Source organism: Podarcis melisellensis (assembly GCF_964234715.1).
Source record: "Podarcis melisellensis genome assembly, chromosome: 11".
Taxonomy (NCBI): domain Eukaryota; kingdom Metazoa; phylum Chordata; class Lepidosauria; order Squamata; family Lacertidae; genus Podarcis; species Podarcis melisellensis.
In genome coordinates, this window is record NC_138543.1 from 22,376,423 (window position 1) to 22,395,489 (window position 19,067).

General features: G+C 40.4%; 1 protein-coding gene across 2 annotated transcripts in view; it reads right to left on the reverse strand.

Annotated features, from left to right (window-relative positions):
• The window catches only part of FER (FER tyrosine kinase), a 141,335-nt gene that overhangs the window by 15,344 nt on the left and 106,924 nt on the right, over nt 1-19,067 (reverse strand). For both annotated transcript variants that reach the window (XM_081930537.1, XM_081930538.1), the window contains exon 17: nt 18,401-18,524. In XM_081930537.1, the coding sequence (XP_081786663.1) occupies nt 18,401-18,524 (124 nt within the window). The remainder of the gene's footprint in view (nt 1-18,400; nt 18,525-19,067) is intronic.

A 19,067-nucleotide genomic window follows, 5' to 3' on the forward strand; every position in this document is an offset into this window, starting at 1 on the left:
CCATATCTCCAAGTGAAACAAACAGACATGACTTGGCTCAATTCAATTCAATGGGCTTGTCTATTTGCAAGAGCAGGAAATCCATGGTTTCAATCACAATCACAATACTGACACCAAACTCAAGGTTACAATTCTGCACCTTGCTATTCACACATGAATTGCATTTCACCTTCTTCCAGGAGCTGAAAGGACTTGTTTCTTCTTCCGTTATAATAACAACCAGTGCTATTTTTCAAGAAAAAGAGGTGGTGGAACTCACCATGAATGCCTCCCGTTCTCTTATAATGGTAAGGGCATCTACCTGAGAGCTGCCGGAACTGAGTTCCAGTGAGTTCTGGCTGGAAAAAAGCCCTGATCACAACCCTGCTCTTTAGTGATAGAACATTGGCACAAGGTTACCCAGCGAGCTTCATGGCTGACTAAGGGTATAAAAAATTTATTATTATTTTACTTTGATACCTGTTTTTCTAACTTATAGGATCTCTCTATGAGCCAATTAGAGTGACAAATAAGAGGAAACTCTACACTCTGGTGTATATTATAGTTGTAATTTTAGTGGCAGCATATAATATATACGTGCGTGAAATTTCTCTGTAAATTTATTACTCTAGTCTGCCATCACCCTTAGGTCATCTCTATAAGCAGCATAGACCTTTACCAAGGTCTGCTTTATTTTAGTTTTTCCTTGTGTGAGCATACTTAACTCTTCACATGTTCATGCAAATAACTGATAGCTGAATGTGTGACAGAGAAGAGAGAGAAAACAAAAAGAACGTTGTGGCATTTAGCAGCACCATTATTTAGTTAATTATTTCTAAAATGTGTATTTTGTCTTTTGGTGGCCAATTGGCATTCCCAGGGAGCCTTACAAAAGAGTAAGAAGAAACATATTGCAAAATAAATAAAACCTTGCAGGATAAAAACCCAATCTAGTGAAAACTCGCAACAGCTTAAAAGAATTAAAAACTTGCTCCTTGGATTTGTGGCCAGGTCTGCAGTAGAAGTATTTTCACATCAGAGCCTCACGAGCTCAAATCCTTTATCATTTCAAGGCTGCTCTCACAGTTTCAAAAGCCTTTGAGGACTGTGCTAGTGAAAAGGAACTAAAATTTAAAAATGAAGGCAAAAAGGCTCAGTATAAAGCCATCCTGCAACAGCGAGACTCTTTTCGGCCCACTCTTAAAGGTATTATAAAAGAGCTTATATTTCCATTTGTTTATGAGCACAGCTGTCCAAAGGAAAAAATAACATTAAACTATTTTGAACACAGGAATGTAATGCAGAGAATTACAGTTGTAGCATTAGTAGTCATTCCTGAGAAAAGGATTTATGAAGAGTTTGTCATTTGCTTTTAGCACAGACAGATAATTTGCTAGCAGGCAGGTTGCTATGCATAAGTAATGAATTGTGTCTTTGAGGATTATTAAGATTTCTTTAAGGATTATTAAGATTATAAATTATACAGGCTTTTAAATGGAATGTTATTTATATGCAAGCTGGGTACAAGCCACAGACCTATTTCTGTTGTGCTTTCTTGGGTGTAAAACTGATGTTGTTCTACTGAAAGGCAATAAGAGTCATACTGGTTTAAGTATTGGCACGAAATTACCATCAGGGCAACAGATTTGCACATCTTGAATAAATGAATTATTGAACATTAGAATGCAATATCGTGGTTACTACGGATTTGCAAATCACTCACTCAAAGGAAGACTTCTTGACAAACCCAACAACCAGAAAAAGCAGACACAAGAATGTGAAAATTGCAGTCTCTGTGCAAAGTCACCATGCATGCATGACAATATCCATACTGAGTGACTGCCCCTCTCAAATGACTGTATAATGTGTATACAAGTTCCACTTCAAGCAGGGATGATGGGCATTAGAGAATCTATACCATCCAAGGCAAGTTCTCAAGCACTGTCAGTGGCATTAACCTATTTGGGCAAAAGTAGGACATGCCGGATAGGGACGCGGATGGCGCTGTGGGTTAAACCATAGAGCCTAGGACTTGCCGATCAGAAGGTCGTCGGTTCGAATCTCCGTGACAGGGTGAGCTCCCGTTGCTTGGTCCCTGCTCCTGCCAACCTAGCAGTTCGAAAGCATGTCAAAGTGCAAGTAGATAAATAGGTACCGCTCCGGCGGGAAAGTAAACGGTGTTTCCGTGCGCTGCTCTGGTTCGCCAGAAGCTGTACACCGGCTCCCTCGGCCAATAAAGCGACTGGACCTAATGGTCAGGGGTCCTTTTACCTTTTAGGACATGCCAGCAGTAATAGCAACTGGTTGCATCATGGGCTGTGAATCTGCATGGATGCTCACATTGCCTAGACTGGGACATATTGAGGCAGGAAGTATATTTTTCCATGGTCAGTTTCCACAGTTCCCAGGATAGAGGTATTGGTTGGGCGGGGGGACACACACACTGAGAACTGTAGCTCTGTGAAGGGGATTGGGCTCTCTCAACAGCTCTCAGCACCTTTAACAAGTTACAATTCCCAAAATTTCTGGGGAGACGCTATGGAGTGTTTAAGTGGCATAAGAGGGTTTAAAATGTCTGGATGTGGCCCCAGTCTGGTGCAGTGGTTAGAGTGTTGGACTAAGACTGGGGAGACATAGGTTCAAATTCCTGCTCAACTATGCAGCTCTCTCAGTCTCAGCTAACCTCACAGGGTTGTTGTGAGGTTAAAATCATAGAACAGTAGAGTTGGAAGAGTCCTGGGGTGTCATTGAATCCAACACCTTGCAACATAGGAATCTTTCTGCCCAATGCGGGACTCGAACCCACAATTGTGAGATCAAGCGTCTCATGCTCTATGGACTGAGTTATGTGGGGGACAGAGAACTGTGAATGTCACACTGAACTCCTTAGAGAAGACAGACTAAAAATGTAGCCAAATAAATCAATTTTTTTTATGACTAATAGATAATGCAGTTAGACTAATAATGTCAGTAAAGTATTCAAAAATATATTCTTATACATTGGCAGACCTGTTAAGAATGAGGCCGTCGCTTGGGAGAATATATCCTAGCAGTTATTTTCAAGTTGTTTTGATGGATTTTGTATCATTCCCATTTCAATCTATAATGTGATTTTCTTTGTTTTTACACACAAACACACACGGTGTGATATCACTGCTGACTTTACAATAAATTTCTTCTGCCCTTATGATTGTTTCAATGTGCTGGATCGAAACATGAGACTATGTTATGAATAAAGACCTTTTTCCTATAATTCATTTATGTCTCGAAACAAAGGTCTGCAATTCAATTTCTTTTCTGTCTCAACATATTTCTTTTCTGCAGTTTAAAAAACATGCCTTAGCTTTGTCCAATTTCAATAATTCAGCACTGTGTTTGATAAGATTTTATTTTTAGCTGTATTATATGAAGATCCAATCTCAGATATGGCATATTTCCTTCCCTGTGGTGATGCAAGCTGAGGACTTTGTTTACCTGGCAAGTTCATAACCAGACAGTCCTTGATTCTAAAGTCTTGAATACTCATTAGCACTTATTTCATGTTTAGGTTCATGATCCATGTCTGCTATTCATGAAATGTTGCTTCATATGCCAAACCGCTGATGATGCATACTGATCTGAGAAGACCACTTGATTAAGTACTCTTAGCAATAAGTTCATTATATAACTTCCTACATGCAAAATGGGGGGGGGGGTTGTTTGTCATCCCTTTTGTGAAAATCTCCGAACGATATTCTGAGCGATCTTTTCTCTGTATAGCATTTCTGGTCAAACCAAGGGGAGCGATTAGACGGGGTAAAGATGCAGGCTTGGCTATTGTTCCACACAAGTCTATTACTTGGAAGTAAGCTGCTATTACTACCTTAATAGAATGTGAGTTAGTAAGGGTTGCTCTCAAATGTAACATTTTGTCAGAGTCCAGGAATTTGGCAATCAGCCCTTCGAATTGCGGGGACCATCTAATCCTTTTCAGAATACTATGAGAAGCCTGATCTGAGTTACCAGGCTTCAAGGTCTTTTTTGCTGGGTCGCATTGTATAGTCAGAAGTAAGGGGGAGTGGTCCCTTTCTGTACGGAGTCCAATAGAAAAGAAGTTAACATCAGAGTGTAGATTTAGAGAAAAGGATACAATAATCAACTACACTATGACCCCTTGACAAGATAAACGTGAATTTATCATCACCAGGAAAGTTTTCAGTCCATTTAAGATAACTGCTTTATGGGCAATACAAAATTCCATAAGTTTTAACCCTGCTCTGTTAGTTAATCTAGCCTTAGAGGAGCAGGAAACAGACAGCGGGGTAGGTATTCTATCTATTCCTTCAAAGCCCAATTGGGATACAGTATTTTGGTTGTTGGCCCCAATTCATGCATTTAAATCACCCAAAATAATAAATTGGGCAGGTGGAATTTTTTGGATGCAGTGAACATATCTGACAACATGTCCCAATTAGCAGTTAGAATTTCGTGCATTAAGTACTCCAGTGCTAGAAGCTCCATACAATAAGAAATGAGATATTCAAATTATAAACTACCACTTTTTTTGATAGTGGTGCCAGTTGGTAATACTTTATTATAATCTATTATACAACCCACTTTGTGGTGGTTCTGGTCCTATTTGGATGGACATTTTCAGAGGATGATGCTTGGGGAATGTTCTTCAGCTCCTTGGAGTCTTCAATGTAAGGTTATTCAAGGTTCTGTTTTGCCGCCTGTGCTGTTTAACATCTACATGAAATGACTGAGTGGGGTTATGCAGAAGTTTGGAGTACGTTGTCAGCAATATGCTGATGACACACAGCTCTGCTTGTCCTTTATACCTGTAGGTGGACCATTGTCTTGCCTCAGTAATGGACTCGATGAGAGCCAACAAACTGAAACTTAATCCAGATAAAACCTGAGGCACTGTTAGTGGGTTGTTCCCTAGACTGGATGGCTAGGAGATTGTCTGCTCTTGATGGGGTTACACTTCATCTGAAGGGGCAGGTGCACAGCTCAGGGATACTTCTGGATCCATTGAATAGACAGCAGTAGTTAGGCTATCCCTGTTCTGATAGGGGTGGAAGGCAGTCTGCACCACTGAGGCCACTTGAGCCTCCAGAGAAAGCAAAGCATTTGGCAGCAATGTCGTTCACCGGGACAAGATGGTTTGAGTTTATTATACAGATTCTGGCCGGACTACACTGGCTGCCAATTAGTTTCCAGGTCCAATTCAAAGTACTGTTTTTGACATATACAGCCTGGAACAGCTTAGGACTGCAACGCCTCCGTGATCATCCTCTGAGCCCCCTCTTCGTGAGCCTCCTCCCTGAGAGGTCCAGAGGGTGGCAACACAAAAATGGGCCTTTTCTGCAGTGGCTCCCCACTTGCAGAATGCTCTCCCCAGGGAGCCTCGTCTAGCATCTTCCTTACATAACTATAGGCACCAGGCAAAAATATTCTTCTGCTCCCAAGCCTTTGGCTAATTAAGCAAGTTACGGACTTTTAAACTGTGAGGGAGGTTATTGTTTTTGCTTGTTATTATGGTATGGTTTTGTTTTTTAAAAAAATTGTAAACCACCCTGTGATCTTCAGATGAAGGGCAGTAGAGAAATGTAATAAATAATCATCATCGTTGTCATCTGAGGGCACGACATTGTGTAATGAGAGAGTAAAAACTCACCCCAAAATGATTCTTTTCTCCCTATTCCTATGTACAAGACAGCCCTTTATGCCAAGGTTCAAAATTTTGTGCTCAGTCTTTTGTTTTGTTCCCAAGTAAACTGAAAAATCACTGCCATTCATATAGAAAATCCAAACATTAGCTTAACACTGCTTACTGTTTTGGTAAAAACTGAATGGAAAGTCTGTTCCAGTGACAAAACAAACAATCATTTTGCCAACACAATCCCTTTGTTAGAGAAGGTCAGATATTCAGTTTAATATCAAGAGGGAAAAATGGCTATCAGCACTCACATTCTCAAAAAGTGAGAACAATGTGTTTTCATTCAAAGGTGATTTCCACCTAAGGTGAAGCATTTTTAGAGTCCCACTCTGAGTCTACTATACTGTGATAACATGAAAGTTTTAACATCTGGCAGAATGCAATTTGGAAAAGTATGAAGGTCAAAGGAGCTTGATGAAAGCACCTAAAAAGAGCTCACAGACTCAAAACAATCCTAACATAAGTTGGTCATTGTATCGTTTTTCTATCTCAACGATGTGTGATGGGAGGGATAAAATAGCAAAGTTAGATGTAATTGGGCTTGTTGCAGTTGCAAAAGATTACTGCACGTTGGGAGGAATGAGTAATCAGAGTAAGAGAAGCCCCCTAAAGAAAAAAGGCCCTAAATTGTAAGCGTTTCGAATGTCCTATTTTGCCAACGATGTTGGCAAAAAAAAATCTTTGAACACTTTTATTGCATCCTGATTAGGCTTGAGTTGGCGTGATGAGAATTTTCTTTTAGAAGGCTACTACAGATTTTAAAGAACAAATTCTACACCCAAGAGCGATAAAGTATTGTGCAGATGGTGGAAAGGTTAATGGAAGTATTACAAAAATTAATCAATACCATGAAAGACTAAGTTCCAAATCACAATCCAAGTCCAGCCTCAGTTCAGAACATGAAAAGATAGGGATCAGGGTTATGTATGGATAGGTTAATCAAATAGATGCAGTATTGACAACTTGGGTAGAACATCTTATTTCATGGAAACAAATATAATAGCTGGGGTGGTTCTCTACAAGAAAAAAACAACCCTTGCATATGCTTTGTAGAACAGCTGCTAGTTGCTGGCATACAACATAGCTAATGGTACTACCTATCATTTTATCACTTAAACAGCTGCTTAAAGATGCTTCAAGTTCATTATTTCACTTAAACCACTCCTCTTCTAAGAAGCTCAGAGCAGAGGAGATGCAAAAGTAAGCCGTTCTGTGTATCTTAGGTTCAGCAGTGAAATTCCAGAATGCTGTTTGAGACCATTTTCCAGGCCAGCCTTCACCACCTCAGTGCTTTACAGCTGTTTTGAACTACAACTCCCAGCAGCATGGGGCTGTTGGAAGCTGTAGTTGAAAACATGATGAAGGCTGTTCTAGGCTGTAGAAATGAAGGGAAAACTCAAGGAAGGAAGAACAAACTATAGGAAATTCCGCATTAATGAAACTATCTGAAGGTATAGCTTTGCTAAGATTAACCATACATGGAAAACATCTTTGGGTAGGAAAATTATGGAGTGAAAGGGATCTACAGGTACCTCGGGTTACATATGCTTCAGGTTACATATGCTTCAGGTTACATACGCTTCAGGTTACAGACTCCGCTAACCCAGAAATAGTACCTCAGGTTAAGAACTTTGCTTCAGGATGAGAACAGAAATCGTGCTCTGGCGATTAGCTAAAGTGGTGCTTCAGGTTAAGAACAGTTTCAGGTTAAGAACGGACCTCCGGAGCGAATTAAGTACTTAACCTGAGGTACCACTGTATATTATATAAGAGTCATAGAACTGTATAAGTTGGAAGAGGCCCCAAGGGTCATCGCTACAATGCAAGAATCTCAGCTAAAGCACCCCTGGCAGATGGCCATCCAACCTTTGCTTAATAACCTCCCCCTCTCCTTTGCCCCTCCCTCCCACTTCAGATTCCTTCCCTCGATACTCTTGTTGTTGTTTTCATGAGATGTGGATTACCTCCATCTTGCTGGCCCTGGAAGCAGGCCTCTCCTTCCCTGTTAGCTGTCCCTAAGGCAGAGCCAGAGTAAGAGGCTGTCTGGGCTTGGTCCATCTCCTTCCCTGCCTGCTGGGGCCACAATTCTGGAGCCCCCTCAGTGAGGCTATGCAGACTCCAAAAGAGGTGGCTCTGCCAGTGAGGGACAGTACTGGTATCCAGACCCCCAGTCAGGTGTGTCCCCTCCCAACTCCATCACAGCCAGGGTCCAAAACATTTGCATCCCTGACCCAAATCCCAATGTTAGTATCTTCCCCATATGCCCTTTCCTTGTGGTGCCCAGGGGCCGGGGCTTTGATCCTGCCCCATGGTGGGTGGTGACCTGGCCTTTGGGGTGGACCCTAGGGTAGACCTCAGCACTGGAAATGTGAGAGTTTTGTTTTCATACTAGAAAGTGGAAGGTGTTGATTTATAGTGTCGCAAATGGGGAGGCTATGTACAATACTATTTCACCCAGTCTGCAAATCTATGCAAAGCATTCTTTCAATAGCTTGTCTTGCTGTACTAATATAAATTGGTTAACTTTGATATTTATACACAAATGTGTTGGTTGCTGTTTTATAAAATGTATCAAAAGGAACGAGCTAATTAATTCTTACAGGTTAGGCTTAACTTGCCAATATATATCCTACCTACAAGATCAATAATGGCTAAATGTGGTCTTCCACATCTGAACCCACAGATTCTTTTGCATATCAAAAATTACGTTAGTCTCCTTAAGACAGAAGTGGTTGGATCCAGACTTTAAATAAGCAGAGTTCCACTAATGGGGCATTCCCACAGGCACTTGGGAGGTGACTGGGTGGGTGGAAGACACATTTTCCAGATACCTCCTTCTACGTGTACTCCACCAGCTGCTCCCAGAAAGTTAGGGGACAGTCCAGGGCAGCAAGGGAGACTGCACTGCAGTTCCTGCAAATGAAAGGGGCCTTCTGTTTGCTGAAAGGCATGCTTGGGATCTAATAATATTAACCATTTCCAAAATTAAAATTTGAAGCGTATTATTGCTGAAGAAACTAGGTATCAACTCAGCCAATGACGTATTCAGAAGAAGGGGAAACATGCTGATGCTTCGAAAGAATTGAAAAGGATTTTTAAAAATATTGCAGGAAAGCAACTATTCATGACAAGATACCCTAAGGCCAGGGTAAAAGACAAATTACCCAGGCTATAAATTAAAAACAAAACAAAACTCTAACATATGCAACACTGTTCATCAATTGGTCAATCTTCTTAGAAATGTAGCTTAATCTCCTTCATGGGAGACTAGCCCACTTCTGATCTCTTTCCATCCAAGTATAAACCTGCAAGGGAAATATGATCCCTAGCCTCACATACTTTCTAACCAGCGCAATTCCCTGAACAGCAACTGTAAATATTTGGGAATGAGTATGTTACTCTAGAGCAAACAAAATAACCATAGTCTAGACTTCATATCCAATATTTGCTATCCCACAACTTGGCTTACAGGAGAAAGATTACAACATTCTTTTCTTATCTTTCAATCACATTTCCTTGTTATTTTCGCCCCTCTAGCAAGACAGGCTGCTTTATTTCTCTCTTGATAAGTTCATTCTAAAACCATCAGCTTCTTTGAGGTCAATAATAAGTGTTCTCATCCTAGGAGACTAATTGTTCAACAGGGTGAAATGCACATTTTATGCAGCCAATCAATATTATACCTTTTAACATAAGCATTTCTTTCTAATTCCCAATTTGTTCTCTTTTTGTAGATTACTTCTTCATCAGCACCGCATCATGCTGCGTGACACAAGCACAGTGCAAGCTCTCATTCAAACAAAGGAATTTGGGCTAGAGTGTGTATTTAACACACAAGCACACCCCTCTATTCTAAATAAATGTTTTGCATAAGTGTTAATCTGTTTATGCAAAGGGTATGCACAAGGAAAAGCACTGCTCCACATGCAGGTGCTTATCTTTGGATCCCAGCCATGGTGTCAGGCTGAGAAGCACTCGGCATGTAATTTGAAAGCCAGGTAATGCACTGAAACTGAAAAGACACCTGCAGGAGCAGACAGGGTGGGAAGACATATGGACAAAGTAGATACAAGGTAAGGAGGCAGGCAGGATCTGCAGTCATAGCTAGAGAGTTGAGAATTGCTCAGACCAAAGAGTCAGATAAAGATTCTGGGGATTTATTGGCTAAGCTCAAACCGCATTGGCCAATTACATCACCAGGAAAACTGCTGAGTCAGCCTGGGCATGTAAAAATAAAAAGGCTGCAATATTCCATTTGATTGCACCTCAAAGCAACAAACAGCAGTTACAGGTATAGAAACTCCCTCACCTGATAAACTGCCACAGCAATGTCAGGAAGGAGTCAGAATACTGCTGCAAGAATTTTGGGCTCCAAATCCCAAAGTTAAGAGTAGATAAAGATAATGTTTTTATTTCAGAGAAATTATTAACTAATACAACATCTCATTGCCACCATGGAATTGAGGTACTTGTAACCTTTTGGACAAAAAACAACAACTCCAAAGCTAATATTTTGACGTCCTCATTTCCTTCAAGCAGGTTAGATAGAAATTCTAGTACAGAAAGTTTTCTGTACGGAAAATTAAGCCACAGGAGGTGGCACCCGAGAGGAAGAGCTGACAATGTCTTTGTCGTAGTTGTAACAAAAAGGACATTAAGTATGAAAATGCAGAAAATAATTAATTCTCCAAAATGGCTAAATGTCAAACAGAGAAATGTAAAGGTTAATTTTCCTAAGGAAATACACTGGCAGATAACACAAACCTTTTCCAGTTCTAACACATTATCTTATGAGGGCGCAACCAAAAGAAAACAAAACCCACAAATTAATTTAATTGATTGAAATTATCATATACAAGCCTTTCCCAAGCTTAGTTAATGTATATTCAACCATGTTTTTAGACAATGAAAAATAAAGAAGGAACACGGGAAAGATTTGTTAAAGAGTAGCATTACAGGAATAGGACCATTCATAAACCACTATCAAAGTCTGGGGTCAATAAAGTATTCAATAAGATTTACTTCAATTCCATTTAGCAGATTAGCGAGCTAACACAGAAGTATTCTCAGACAGACCCTCTTGGAAGCTTTTTGAAAGAAGATTATTGAGTGAGGTATGAAAGAGTGTCATCACAAGTGGTATACACAACCAAAATATCAATTCGGGAATTACCTTTGCTGGACTGAATGGCATCAACATGTCTTTGATTAGAGAGGATGGAATGTGAAGAACTGAACATGAACTACATCCTCTTCATTTATTAACTAATTCAATAATACACTGTTTTTATCAAGTTGTCTTTTGGGGTAGAAGAAACAAATTTAATTCCTGCTCATTGTTTAAGACAGACTATGATTATTTTATAAAACAGGAAATGTTCAGTTAGTTTCCCAAAATGTTTTCAGTAGAAACCTCAATTATTAACTAACTAACTAACTAACTAACTAACTAACTAACTAACTAACTAACTACCGGTAACTATATACCATCTGAAGATCACAGGATAAGATTACAGTATAAAAACACAAAAGACACTACATAACAACAACAAATACCCCTGACATATTTAAAACGCCATAGATTGTTCAATTGGGCAAGTGGAATGTTTTCACCTGGCACCTAGACATACGTAATGACAGTGCCAATGAACCTCACTGGGGAAAACATTTCACAAAAGGGGAAGCCACCACAGCGAAGGTCCGTTCTCATGTTGCCATCCTCCAGACCTCTTGCGGACCAGACACACAAAAAAGTTCTCAGATGAATGCAGGGTCTGGGTTGGTCCATATGGGGAGAGGTGGTCCTTGAGGTACTGCGGTCCTGAGCTGTTTAAGACTTTATAGGTCAAACCAGCACTTTGAATTGGGGCCAGAAACTAATTGGCAAGGCAGTGCAGTAGGGCCAAGATAAGCATTATATGCTCAAACCAGCTTGTCCTGATGAACAACCTGACCACTGAATTCTGCACCAGCTGAAGTTTCCAAGCCATCTTCAGAGGCAGCCCACTGCCTTAAAGTATCCCTGGGTGTGCAAGAGTAACAGCTGTGTTGAAATACCTGAAAAGCCAAATTCCCTTCTGAAATAGTTTAAGAAGAGAGTGCTCAGGTATGCCAGGATAAAGCGGGTAAGCAACCCTTGACGTAATGGGACCACAACTAAAAGGTGGCATCAGTGTGGGAGAAAGTGATGCAACAAAAACAGAAATGTACCACTTTGTCACAAATCCCTTGATGGGGACAGGGGAGAATGCCTCAACGCTATGGTTGGAATGAGGTTTTTTTAAATAAGACATTACAGTGCTAAGTCAGGCTATTAAAAAAAATCAAATAACAGCTTTATGAAATCGAAGAGTCTAGACAAAATGTCTCATAATAGATTCTCTTCCATGAGCCGCGACATTTATAATAATGCAAAGGAAGTAAATCTTCTATCACACACCTAGAGACTCTATCCATCTCTTGTTCTCTGACCTTTAAAATGTGATTATATATAGAAATATATCTCATTATTCAGACCCACTTTAGTCATTCTGATAAACATTTTGACCAGGAGTGAAAGAAAATAATACGCACAGACAAGCATTCACCTTTACTTGAACTGTGTGCTTGTCTTTAGTCTAAGAAACTATCATCCCTAAGGCAAAATGCAGTGTAATTATTTTGTATATAAGTAATCATCCTGCATCAGTAACAATTATCTTGAAATATGGTGTCAACCTGCCATCGAGGCCCCTGCCATGAATATAAACCACACACCAAGTCCATTATTTCTATAAGATACAAATATCAATCTTTTAAAACAAGCTAGTGTGAAAGGAATGTTTATGTCTAATCAATTCCATGTTTGCCCTTATTGCTGGCAGCTTGATCCAATGGATCTGCTTAAGCTGCCACAACTTAAAAACTGTGGTTTGTGCAATATTAGAAGGGCGGGGGATTTCTCCCTTCCCCTCCCCCAACACAGATTAACTGGTGCTCAACAAATGACTGCAAGCCCCATGCAATATGTACTTCAAGGTGAAAATCAAGTGCTAAAAGGCGGCTGCATTGCAGAGTTTGTGCCTTAAGTGGGTGGAGTTGAGAGGGGAATGATTGCAGCTGCAAAGAACTAATGAGAAATGTATTCTATGAATCTTGCCTTAAAAAAAAAAAGGATTTCTACATTGGGAAGAAGATTCATGAGACCTCATATTGTATGTAGTCAAGAGGACCTGGGGACCTTATTGCTCTGGGATACTATGGGAAGAGCATGAGGGTCTAAAGCTGTGGTTCCCAACATGGGTCACATGCCCCATGGGGGGGGCAATTTGATTTTTAAGGGGGACAATTCCAATTCAAGAATGAGTTACTAACAGTGAATGGCCTTTTAGGCTTCCTCCACGTGAATAGGAGTTCACTTTTTAAATAATAAGAATTATATGTCACGGGGGGTGGGGGCATCAGGATTTTAGATATGCTTAGGTGGGTTGGCAAACACTGGTCTAAAGTATTGTGGGCTCTCACAAGAAGGCCCTGTAGGCAAAGTTGATATAAGACTCCAAAAGAACTGAATGAAATATGCAGATTGATGTATTATAGGTAGCCATGCATTTCCCTGGTATAGACATTTTTTGCTAGGAGGTTGATGCAGAGGGGATTCCAGGAATAGAGACCATAAGTACCCTGTCTCTCCCATCATTACACCATGCCTATTGTCCATATGCTCATAGCTGTGCCATGACTTAAGAGCAGGTCACAGTGGACCAACTAAATCAGGCCTGATCCCTGCAGTACAAGTAGTGTTGGGATTGGGTCCATGAGCAACCACAAGTTCGCTTCCTATTAACTAAACTTTCTCTGAATTCAGTTTAATAAATCTGAGTTTGACAATATGGGAATAGTTACTACTGCACTTAGTCTGAAAAATAAAATATGATTTAACAATGCACATTGTTACATAATGCACGATGGCAAGTAATTTTTTTTTAAAAGTTATATTTATGTACCCAACATGTTTTCATTCAGCCATGGATCTACATTATGGCTCTTCTGCAGCCAAAGGGGTTTTTAATGACTCAAATTGCAAATATGATAATAGCAAATCTGCCTGTTCATACAATTTATGTACGAAATGATTCCCTATATTCAAAGGAGAAGGAAGGGGAGGGGAGAGGAAATATTACTCTAGAGAATTAAAATTGCTCATTAATGATCAGATGTGATTCTGTTACCTCAATGTCTTAAATGGTGGGGAACTAAGCACTACTGGAACTGAAAACTCCATCACATAAAATTTACATAAATAAAGGGCGGGGGAGACAAAGAGAGAGTTGAGGTAGAAGGGAAGGAGAGCAAGAAATTAAGTGGTATGTTTAGTTTATTCTTCAAAGTTATGTTAAACTGCATGTTAAAAATGAATCTGCCCTGGCAACTTATTATAACACAACTCTTTCTCCAAGACATAAAAAAGGCCACAATATTGCAATGTCAATGTGATGAATAACTATGGATCCATAACAAATGAAATGAAACAGGATAATGTTCACCTGTCTGTGACCCTTGGTGGATAACACTGCTGTCAAAATAACACTCTATGTGATGTGCTTCAAAGCACAAGAGACAGCTTGAAAACTAATAACTCAAATAAAAAATGCCCAAGAGCACTGTGGAATCTTCCACATACTCTGGTTCAACTCCAGTTATGTCTTGAAGGCCTGTCTGTAGTTTTGAAGGTACATTTAGATGAAACTGTGTGAATGAGACCCCAGAAGCCTTTGGGAAATATAAGCAATCTAGACATGATCTCCTGTGCTATGTCTGTACTGGGTAAATGTGAATAGAGAAGCCAGGTAATCTGCAGTCTGTAAAGATCAGGGATATATATATATATTATATTTCACTCTTTAGGTACACAAAGATACCCAGAATCATCAATGAACTGGTAACTGTACTAAAAAGCTGTAATCGTTTTCAAAACTTGGGAGCAAAATGTGCACTAGGAAGTGACTCTAGATGGAGCTATCCATTGTACCAAAAAACCAACAACATTATCTGAATCCTTTGTAACTTGGAAGACATTCTTCTTGCACTGTGTGCTCAAAACAGAACACACAGTCCTTCAAATAAAACTGACGTATACTGCATCAACTACCCATTCTAGGTACACGTAGATTGCATTTATGTAAATAAGGTGGAACCTCAAGTTGTAGATGTAATCCGTCCCGGAGACACGTCTGCAACTCGAAGCGTTCGTATCCAGAAGCGCCGCGTCTGTGAACACGGCGCGATTTAGCACTTCTGCACATGCTCAAAACATGATTTAGCGCTTCTGTGCATGTGGCGAAACCCGGAAGTAACTGTCCGGTACTTCCAGGTTGCCGCGGGATGCAACTTGAAAAGACGTAACCTGAAGCGGACGCAACATGAGGTATGACTGTAAAGACTGGGAGCATCTTCACAAATGAGGAAAGTTACCTTGCTTATCAGCTATATTAGCAATCTCCCATTAATTATATTAATTCCATTTGGGATTAACTGAAGATATGAGCTCCTCAAATCATTTTCTAAACTATTATTTGCACCTCTGTCTTGATGGCTGTATGAATAGGTTCCAACTTGCCCAGAAATCATGATTTCAGCCTAGTAGCCTTTCTCTCCATTTCTATATATACAAATAAGTGTGTGTCTGGAGGAAAGGCACTTTGAATAAAGAGGGCATCCTTGAAGTGATTGCTTTAGTCTGCTGCAGCAAAAAAAAAGGGGGGATCTTTTGGCACCTTCAGACTAAAAGGTGATATTTGGCATCACCATTTGGTATCCTGCCCCAAAATACTGCCCCACCAACATATCAGAAGTTCTGCAGCTAGCATGAAAGGAACCCCATCTCCCCCACCCTCCACTTCCCACCCCTTGCCCTCAAACTCCACCCCACATCTCTATTCCAAACCCACCCGCTATCCTCCAACTATCTCCTGTTCCTAAAAGACCTCAAGTCTCTGTAAAAAAGAAAAGAAAAGAAAGAAAGTGTTGTGCACAATGTAGCAGGCGGTGAAATAAGAAAACGCTCACCAGTCCATGCAGAGAAGTGGATAGCCAGTGCTGTTAGCTAATGTTGCTGCTCCTCTTCTACGTGGCCATGGGTGCACAAGCATGATGTTGCCTTTGTGCCAGCCTGCATGGCATGACTGAGCATGTGCGGCCAATTTCCTGTGTACACCTGTTGGGCTCTCAGTTCCACCTCCCTATGCTGCACACTGTGAGGAAATGCATGGCAGCTGACAGGCAGCACTGCACTCGACCCAGGTGACTCCTTTAGTGGACCAACTCAGAGACAGGAAGTGGGCATGGGCTAACCAGGCAGCAGGAGTGGCAAGCACCAGGGGGAAAGCACACCCACCCATCTTCTGAGGGTGATGCCAGGGTCCAAACCTGCACCACAAGATCTGTGGCTAGAGATACTACTGCCATCAATTAAAGCACCAACTATTTTAAATGTGATTTTTGTGGATGACAGCTACCTACTTCATTTGACTGCCGTTTTCACACAAAAAAGGGACCAGCATCCTGAACAACAGAACAAGAACAAATCTCTTCATTTGAATCTATGGTTGTAGCAGTCTAAGAACTGAATTAGAGTGCTAATGTGAATCTGAAAACTATCATGAATACCTATTATTTGGGGAGGGTTAATTTTTATAAACAGTTCCAGAATATTTTGTGGAAGGGCTGTTTATTGTTCATCATAGTCAGAAGATCAGTAGCTCAAAGCATAGAGCACATGCTTTTAATACAGAAGGTCCCAATTATGATCCTCTAGAGACTGCTGGGAAAGACTTCTATCAGAATCTGTGGAGAGCCACTCCAGTTTATATGGAGGGGCAATACCGAGCTACACAGACTACAGTAATGGTCTGATTTTGCATAATACATGTAAATATGTGGTGAGACAGCAGCTGCTGCTCATGACCATGGAAATGGCTGCTGATCTCAGAGTACAGCCTGACTCATACTAACCTCTCTCCACAATGCTGCATATACAATCTCATTCATGTACAGAAGCAACATGATAACAGTCCTTCTTAGGTGGTGGTGGTGTTTTAATAATATCCTGCAATACTGATCTTTAGAGAGCAGACCTGGGCCAATAGAAGCTGCAAGAGTAACATAAATGCAGACCTGGGTGCCTGATGAAAGTGATTCATGGTTTCAGGCAGACAGGTGGGGAACCTAACAAACTGAAGAGAAGTGGTTTCAAATATGGCTGCTTTTGTTAACAAAACAAAAACAAAAAGGATATTTGTTTCTCAGTCTCATGCTTCTTATCTGAATGAAGCTGGCTGAGTCTTGGACATGCATTACCCCCTTTCTTGTTCAGAGGTGATCAGTAGCTTACATTTCAGTTTCTAACTCATTGTTATTTAGCATTCCGTCAAACTTTTGACAAACTCTGTTGAGTCCTAACCGTGGTGTACTGAATCAAGCCAACTTCAAATTGTTATGAGAAGGTGGTGTGTTTCAATAAATCATGATTAAGAACAGCTTTAAGGTTAGCCACAATAGGGGGAGAAGGTAATGAGTGCTCAGGCTTATTCAAATCAAAGCAAACCATAGTTTCATGCAGAGATAGGGAACCTGCAGCCTTCAAAATGTTACTGACCTCTGATTCTCAGTAGCTCCACTGAGCATTGCCAATGCTCAGGGATTATGAGAGTTGTTTAATGTTATGTCCCACTCTAACCTCTTGAATTCATACCTTCAAATTCCATGTCAAACATCAAATGAGAAATTTATGAAGAAAACAAACTTTTTCAGCTGAAATTTCACAAATTACGGAAGTCTTTGTAGGAAGGGACAATTATGAACAAAACAACAGTAACCTTCTAGAATGTAGCAAATAGTATAGGATTCTCTTTTTAGGAAAGAAGGTTTAAGTTGCCCTAGGAACTGCAGAACTGAAGGGAGCCACATTCTTCAATATACTTCCCAGAAAAAAATATATCATGGAATGGGTAAGTTGAGACTGACCCCAACTATAGGCTATAAAAGATGCAGGTAGGGTGTGGGGGGGGAGGGGGGTGCTTTCTCCCAATTTACCAGAAAAAGCCACCTCCAAGTGGTACCAAACAGAGGCACACTTTGGCCCCATTCACTGGCTAGAGGATTGCTGTGTTGTAGGTTTTGTTGTGGTTTTGCAGTCTTGAAGTTCAATCATTTGAAAGGGAGGCTACAAACAAATAAAATCCAATTGTCTGCCATATTCAGGTCTGAGCACTGGTGTTTCTCAAGAGAAACAATGAACAACTTTACTTGAGGCAGGGTTTTAATTTATTAAGTCAATGACCCACAGTCTCTTACCATACGTTAAACTATGTTCTTAGGATAGCATTTCACGTGAAGCACAGCTTGTCCTCACTGACAAGGAAATATGCAAATTATATATTCAATTCAGATGCCACACTAAACTAAATTTATGAGCCTGAGTTCTGAAGGATGCATAATAAAAGCAGATAATCAACAATAATAAACAATGGGTTGCTTGATGTATGTACCTATGGTTTATGTTCTAAACTATGGTCAGCACAAAGTATGATTTGGTGTGCTGTCACAACTGTGCTATACATATTTATTATTCCACAACTGAACCCAGCCATCCATTTATGTTACTACTTAAATATTCACACACTTGTTTAGATATTCGACTGATCAAACTGTAAGGCAGAACATCTGAATTGATCTTACCTGTGTATACAGTTTTTGGATTCGAGATACGCCATCCCAGCAGCAACATCTAATGAAAATTTCACAAGCTGCTTGGTTTTTAGCTCATCCTTCTTCTTTCTTAAAAAGGAGAGGAAATCACCTCCTAGAGAAAGAGACAGATGGACAATGAGACATGACAGGGATGATATTCCCATTTATCTCTCATTAGCAATGCCTGGCTGAACAGAAGGTATTACACTTCAGCTGTGTTTTTCAACCAATTTGTCTGAGGCTAGGGTAAAAAACAACCTGAAAATGCAAAGAGCATATTATTGCCAATATACAGCTTCCTTAAACTGCCCTAAATATTACTCTGCCAGAAGGCTAAAATGGCACATTGTAGAGCAACACTTCAGAAGCGGTATATCTGGGTAGAATGTTTGATCTCACATCTCCTGTACATAAATGCAATGTATAACTTGAAAAGGAGAGTGCTATTTGCTGAGGATGATAAAAAGAGGTGCGGTCAACACCTGGTCACTTAAATGAAAATATGGCAGGGTGGGTGGGAAAGGTTGGATCCAGAGTTGCATTTAGTAGAGTTCTACTGGTGTTGGGGAAACGGAGTGGGATATTATTTTTGCCAATTCTTCCTTCTCCACTATAGTCCCCCACCATCTTCTCCAGGGTGTTGGGTACGAGGTGT